The sequence below is a fragment of the Poecilia reticulata genome, linkage group LG1 (genome assembly GCF_000633615.1).
Source record: "Poecilia reticulata strain Guanapo linkage group LG1, Guppy_female_1.0+MT, whole genome shotgun sequence".
Lineage (NCBI taxonomy): Eukaryota > Metazoa > Chordata > Actinopteri > Cyprinodontiformes > Poeciliidae > Poecilia > Poecilia reticulata.
Genome location: NC_024331.1, coordinates 33,965,421 through 33,972,171, shown reverse-complemented (window position 1 = coordinate 33,972,171; position 6,751 = coordinate 33,965,421). Strand labels below are relative to the sequence as shown.

Genomic DNA, 6,751 nt, shown 5'->3' with positions numbered 1-6,751 from the left:
TTAAGATCTGAAATTTGTGACGTTTTGTTTCATTATTTTTATTTCTTCTTTTTCCTGCTGTTTATCATATTAAACTTTTTTATTACTAATGTGTCTTGTTCATGATTTTTTCTTTGAATTAGAAAAAATAAATCATTGCCATAAATCCTTTTAACTCAAAACATCACATGCAGCAATGAATTGTGGGTAACACACTTTGCCGAGCTCCGCCTGAATGCAGACTCAGCATGGAAACGGGACCCAAAAGGGGCGGGGCTAAAGCAGGAAGTGGAGAATTTGGTACGCACTACGGTTCTTATGAACTCTGCTACATGAACGAAGTGACCTCACTTGGTGAACGTCTGAATCTGCATCACTCCCACTTCAGTCCATCTGTCTAGTCAAAGTCCAATTCCGTTGGTGTGAATGTTAATTGACCTCTGACCTCTGGTCCTCCAAACCTCAGTCTGGGTTCGGTTTGAATGTGAACACCAAGCAGACCAGAGGGGGCATTCTGGGTAAATCCAACCAAAGCTAACATGCTAGCCTAGCGCTAGCAGCAGAAATGGCTCCTGGTCTTCAGCCTAAAGAGAAATCCTCCAACCGCTAAAGTCTGACGCCTCCATCTTGTTTCCATCTGGTGAAGAAGGAAGTTGCTCTCAGTGTCTTCAGAGGTTTTCGTGTCGTTTCCTGGTGCAGCGCCCCCACAGGCCAGGAGGGGTACAGGCTCCTCAGAGGGTTTGGAGGATGAACCAACCAGCAGGGGGCAGAAGCAGGTGTGCTTACCTGTGGAGTGTAGCTGTAGGTTATGTCTGATCTGCTTGGAGAGTTGGTCTGACCCCTTTCCTGTTTGTCCTTTCACAATAAGACAAAATCAAATATATATTTATGAAGCATGTTTCCAACATGCAGCAGCAGCACAAAAGCTTTGCAAGGACAAACAACCAAAAAGTTCAAAGGTCAAAGAATCAAAGATCAGACAGAAAAAACAACCTGGATGGCTGGGAACCTGACAGCCAACCAGAAAGGTCAAAGGTCATAAAAATGAAACGTCTGGGTTTCATTGGTGAACTGATGGCCATAATGGAGGAAACTCTGAGGTGATTGTGGGCGGGTCTGTAGTGATTGATGCTGAATGTGACGAAGGGCTAGTGTTAGCCCCGCCCATCTAACTGGAAGAAACAGGAAGTAGGCAGGGCAGCTACAGTTTGATTGGCTCCAGCTCCTCCTCCTGATTGGTCCAGGTGTGAGCGTCGTTACCTGAGTGGCGCTGGGCTCATCGGCTGTGTAGACGCCTGGCATCTGGTAGCTCTGATCTACAACACAACACGATGTCACTTCCTGTCCCAGCAGGAAACATGGCAGCAACGTGCCGATCCTCACCCTGGGCGCCGAACACGTACTCCTCCGCGTACTCGGCTGAAATCGATCACATGGCCGTCACACGGCACGCTCACCCAGGCTTTTATTCTGAAAGGTCGGCCACTCACCCTGGTCCTCCACGGTGCTGGTGTCCGCCTGGTCGTCCTCTGAGGAGCAGGCAGGCGTGGCGCCGGGCGGGGAGGCTGGTGGACGGCCCACCGCGGGCCGCTGCACCCGGTAGGAGGAGCCTGAGGACGGTGAGGGGCCCCGGATGGGCGGAGCCACAGCAGGGCCCTGTGTGGGAGCACCATCAGCAGGATTAACCAATCAGGAGCCAGTAATGGACTCAACAGCAGCGCTAATGGCCGCAGCTAGCTCTACTAGCAAATAAGGTTAGGTTGGTAAAAGTTGCTCTAAAGTTGTGAAGTACTTTTGGAAATATCCACGTATGCTACAGTACAAATATTTCCTGATACTCCAATGTACGATATCGGTACGATATCGGTACGATATCGGTACGTTGCCCCTCTGCCTCATTGCCCCGGCGATGCCAACATGCAGCAGTCCTGCTATCAACACCTGGAAAAACCTCAGCCTGAAGGAAATTAAATGACACACTGTCATCATTTCAACCCCACCCACGACCGATGGGCCCCCCGATGGGACCCGCGATGGGCTGTGATCTGGAAGCAACCCGGTTCTGGTTCTGGTTGCTCACCTGCAGGGCGGGGAAGATGGCGTCGCCGGCGTCCTCCAGCTCGTAGAAGGTCATGGGCGGGTCGTGGTCGGCCGCTTCCTCCACCGCCTCGGCGGGAAACCCGTACTGACATTCCTTACTGACGGCCAGCAGGTGGCGCCGACTGCGGCTGGCAACAGAAAGACATGAAGGAGAAGGTCCTGAAAGACCTGCTCGGGTTCTGGTCGTGTGGACTCACCGGGACCGGAAGGCGTAGTTCTCGTAGTCCTGGTAATATCGTCTGCCTGGGTGGTAATAGGTCAGATGTGGACCAATCAGCTGACGGTTCAGGAACCGAGTAGGACTTCAGAGTAGAACCAGAACCCCGAGGTCGGGTCAGGTCGGGTCGGAGAGAAGAGCAGAAACCAACCAATCAGAGACATGAAGCAGCTGAGGGGTAACAGACGGCGGACATGTTGGACGGCGTTCTACCTTGACACGCCGTAGCGTGGGGCTCTTGCTGCAGGGGTGTGGTGGTGTGGGGGGGCGTAAGGGTCGTAGGTCAGGGCCCCTGGTGACGGGGGGAGGGGTGGGCGAGGGTGACCCGCGGGTTGGAAGCGGGGAGGGAGGGGCGAGGGGGCGGGGCCTCCATAGGAGATGGGCGGCGGCATCAGTAGCTCCGTCCCCTTCGACCCGCTGCTACCGCGGGACTTCCTGAAGTAACGATGGCGGTGATGACGCTGACCTCGAGACTCTGGGTCTGCTGAGAGAACAGAGGGGTCACGGTGTACCCCAACAGAACCAGAACCCAAGCAGAACCAGAACCTCACCTGGATCTCCTTTCCTGGCCGGCGCCGCCACGTTCCAGGCAGGAACTGGGTTGACTGGTTTCAGATCCGTCAGCGGAACCAGGTGTCTGCGTCACATCAGCAGGAACTTCAATCTGCTGCCACCAGCCAGATCCAGAACCAGGTTCTAACAGGGTTCTGGTTCAGACCCGGTTCTGAAAGACTTACTTCTCTCCCAGCTCCTCGATGAACACGGTGACGGCCGCCGAGTGGGTTCCCACTTCCTGGATGAAGGCGTTGTAGAATTTCCCTTTGGGTTCCAGACGGACCTGAAATCAGACGACCGAGGCTGATCCTAGTTCTGGAGCCTCCAGAACCGGTCCAGGGTCCCGGTCTGGAATTCGACCAGCTGCAGAAGGTCTGGAGAACAGCCAATCAGGAAGCGAGTCGTTACCTGGCACTTGTCTCCCAGGAAGTACTGTCGACCCGCGAACACCATGTAGTCCGTCTTCTGCATCTCTGTCACAGCAAATTAATCAGATTACTACAAACAACCCGACTTCATCCAGGTGCGCCTCACCTGCGATCAGCTGACCGGTTCAACACAGGGCTGGACGATGCATCGCCAGTTTTTCATTTTACGATGGTTATAACGGCTCCATCGCAAAAATCGAGTATAAATTGTTGTTGGAATAATAAGCTAGTCATCAAATTCACTGTATGGGTTTTCCGACACCCTATGAATGCATCACTTGACCCTCGGCCCCCCAACCTGAATATTTTCTGCCAACCAAACACGAGACAAGTTGTGAAACTGAAGAGGCGTCAGATGAACTAGTCGAGTTCTGAAGAGACGCTGGATTAATAATCTGGCAGTAGTTTGGATTTTATATGGAGGATGTCGAACAAAATGAGGTAACCCCTCCCCAACCTTTCAACCAATCAGAGCTCTACTGATCTGATTGGTTGATTTCTCTGTTGGCCTGGTGACTTCCTGCGTTACCTTTGCAGGTGTCCTGCCACACGTCAAACTCCAGGTTCCTGTAGACGTCGCCGTCCAGAGACTTCAGGACCTTGTAGGGCAAACAGAGTCTGGAGGTGGGCGGAGCCTCAGCAGGTGGCTAAACGACAGCAGACACAACATCACCACAGGTATAGGCGCCATTTCATCGTCTGACCTTCCCGATGCGTCCGAGTGAGCCGGACGCTCCGCTTCGGTCAGACTGCCAGGGAAAAAACCATCTGACAGTCAGCAGGGGGCGCCACGATGCAGGCCTGGCGGGCTTTTCCTGATCCAGTCCTCCAGAACCGGTCCGATGGAATCGCTTCCTTGGCATGTTCCCGGTTCAGCAGAAACCGGGCCAGACCTGCGGATCCGGTTCTGGAGATTCTGTACCAGACCTGCAGAAGCCGCCATCTTTATTTCTTCCTGCATTTAAACGGTGACATCATCACTCCTCGACCGTCTTCTTCAGACTTCAGGGCCTCGTTTGTTGTCATGGAAACGGGGCTAGCTACATGTGGGCGGAGCCTAAGGCTGGCAGCCTCACCTTGGTCTCCTCTGCTGCTCCACCCGCCTCCGCCTCGTCCCTGCAGGTGAGACCAACGCTGACATCATGTGACCGCAGACATCCAATCAGGACGTTGGAAGGTTGGCTCACCTGTGCACCCGATCCTCAGGTGCGTCGTAGCCCACGTCAACGTCGCTGCACACAGACAGGCTGTTTCTATAGCGACGACCTCCGGCCCTGAAGGCCTCCATGGCCTGCCAGAGCTCCGCCCCCTCCACGCCGAACACCTGAGTGTAGAGCAGCTCGTAGAGCAGAGCTGCACACAGAGACACACCTGAGCAGGTAGACACACCCACACTCCCTCCCCACCTGAGGCCACGCCCACTCACACTGGCACAGCGCTGCTGAGGCTGGGTAGCTCCGCCCATAGATGATGTCATAGTGACCGTTGATGGAGCAGCACAGGGTTACCTAGGCAACAAGAGCTTGAGGTCACCAACAGCCAATCAGAGGCCAATCTGAACACCTGACCTGAGTGACCCCACCTTGTCCACAAAGTCGTTCTCTGAGATGATGGTGGCCGGTTTCCCGGGGTAACGGTAGATCAGGAAACACCGCCTGCAGGTGGACTGGAAGTTACCTGCAGCCAGGTGACTATGTGACCTGCAGCAGTCATGTGACCTCACCTGTAGAGCTGAGACAGAGCCTTGATCTCCACCTGACCCACCGTCTCCTGAAAACACACACACACACACACACACACACACACACTGAGCTGGTGGGATCCAGGTGAGCTCAGGTGAGACAGCAGCTCACAGGGACTCACCTTGGGATCCTCCAGGCGCTCCAGGTACTTCTCAAAGGAACCCTCCACAAACTGCAGGGACAACAGACAGGTGACCTGTCAGGGGGCGGGGCTCAGCAGAAAGGTGAGCACCTGGCAGGGGGCGGGGCTCCGGTTCTGTCAGAACCACTGACCCCAGCCCAAACAATCAGAACATGTCCAGGTCAAAGGTCAGGAAGGTTCTCCATCTCCAAAAGCAGAACACACCGACCCAGTTCTGGATAGCACAGCTCCCCCCGGAGGTTTGCCCCAGTGGGAGCTTAGGTTCGGTTCGGTTGGACCCAACTCACCGGCTCAAAGTTGCACCTGTTGGAGCGCATGAAGCTCGCGCAGTCCAGTCGGATCTTCTGATGGTAGTTCTGGGAGAAGTAGAGCTGCGGGACAGAACCGAACCGACTGGGTCAAATCGGAACCGTCACAGAAACACTGGTCCTGTTCCAAACCTATCATTTCCATTCGGTGACCTCTGACCCCACCCCCCGCACCGGCTCACCTGCTCGGAAACGGCCCGGAACAGGCTGGACGCGTCCCGCGCGACCATCTTCCGGTACAGACCCAGACTGGACAGGTACTCGTCCATGTTCACAAAGTACTTCTTCAGGCCTTTCTGCATCCCGCCGAACCGAACCGCGCTCCACGTGCACGGAACAGTTCCTGACCTCAGTGACTTCCGCTAAAGCGGTCGCGCGCGCCTCCAGGTGACTTCAATCAGGTCTAATGAACGCCAGACCGCGCATTGTCTGCGAGGCGTTCACGGACGGAGAGAGGATCGGAAAGAACCGTTCACTGGTTTGGAACTGCAGCACTGAATGAACCGGATCATTATGACGTCAGAGGAATCAAACATTGTTGCATAGAAGGTTACCAAATTCACAATATGTTCAGATTAATGGCGTTAATTCTGATTTACTGAAGCTTTCGGCCGCTGGAGAGAACCGAGCAGGGGGCGGGGCTTAGTCGGAGTCGATGTCGGCGCTTCCGGTTTTATTCCCGCCTGTCGCTGCTTGACTCTGGTTCTGGCTCTAACTGTTTTTGGGTTCTAACCACAACCCAGAGTAGGGCTGCTACCCGTCCCGTATTTGACTGTTAACTGTTGCGTCCCGTATTGAGGCGATACGGGACGATTTGTTCCGTATTTCTATAAATGTCCGATAGACTCGCCCATCATCAGCACTAATAAAACAATAATGACTAAATAAAACAGGAAACATGAAGGTCAGCTAAATTGTCGTGGTGGGAGCTAAAGGCCCCCTGAACGCTTCGGACCGACGCTGTTGCCTAGAGACGGACACTACGCAGCCGCGGTGAGCTGCTATCAACCCGGGTCTTTTTCAAACCCTCAACCCGATTCTTCACCGTCCCTGGAACCAAAACCTCTTCTAAAGATACAGACGTGAGAAGGAAGACTGGAATCCCAGGCTGAACATGTCAGTGAGGACGAACACAGGCAGTTGGTCCTGGTGCTGCTGTATGAATGGATCAGGAGGAACCGCAGACCCGTTGGAGCCTAAAGAACCAGAACTCAGCATCTCTTCATCCCTCAATCACCTCCTGAGGCTGATATGGTGCAGAACATTTAGCTATGATTCAG

The 6,751-nt window shown here is 54.1% G+C and overlaps 1 protein-coding gene across 1 annotated transcript in view; it reads right to left on the bottom strand.

The window, feature by feature from the left end:
* alg13 (ALG13 UDP-N-acetylglucosaminyltransferase subunit) overlaps nucleotides 1-6,745 on the bottom strand; it is an 8,901-nt gene extending 2,156 nt beyond the window's left edge. Inside the window, exons 1-19 of the mRNA XM_017303891.1 lie at nucleotides 5,654-6,745; nucleotides 5,451-5,534; nucleotides 5,143-5,193; nucleotides 5,003-5,049; nucleotides 4,862-4,934; nucleotides 4,706-4,787; nucleotides 4,467-4,632; nucleotides 4,356-4,395; nucleotides 3,809-3,926; nucleotides 3,260-3,324; nucleotides 3,034-3,134; nucleotides 2,848-2,933; nucleotides 2,510-2,777; nucleotides 2,277-2,381; nucleotides 2,060-2,207; nucleotides 1,470-1,635; nucleotides 1,363-1,398; nucleotides 1,240-1,295; nucleotides 642-834 (exon numbers count right to left, since the gene is read on the bottom strand). Of these exons, the coding sequence (XP_017159380.1) occupies nucleotides 642-834; nucleotides 1,240-1,295; nucleotides 1,363-1,398; nucleotides 1,470-1,635; nucleotides 2,060-2,207; nucleotides 2,277-2,381; nucleotides 2,510-2,777; nucleotides 2,848-2,933; nucleotides 3,034-3,134; nucleotides 3,260-3,324; nucleotides 3,809-3,926; nucleotides 4,356-4,395; nucleotides 4,467-4,632; nucleotides 4,706-4,787; nucleotides 4,862-4,934; nucleotides 5,003-5,049; nucleotides 5,143-5,193; nucleotides 5,451-5,534; nucleotides 5,654-5,773 (2,005 nt within the window). The 5' untranslated portion in view covers nucleotides 5,774-6,745. The remainder of the gene's footprint in view (nucleotides 1-641; nucleotides 835-1,239; nucleotides 1,296-1,362; nucleotides 1,399-1,469; nucleotides 1,636-2,059; nucleotides 2,208-2,276; nucleotides 2,382-2,509; nucleotides 2,778-2,847; nucleotides 2,934-3,033; nucleotides 3,135-3,259; nucleotides 3,325-3,808; nucleotides 3,927-4,355; nucleotides 4,396-4,466; nucleotides 4,633-4,705; nucleotides 4,788-4,861; nucleotides 4,935-5,002; nucleotides 5,050-5,142; nucleotides 5,194-5,450; nucleotides 5,535-5,653) is intronic.
* Nucleotides 6,746-6,751: the final 6 nt, after the last annotated feature.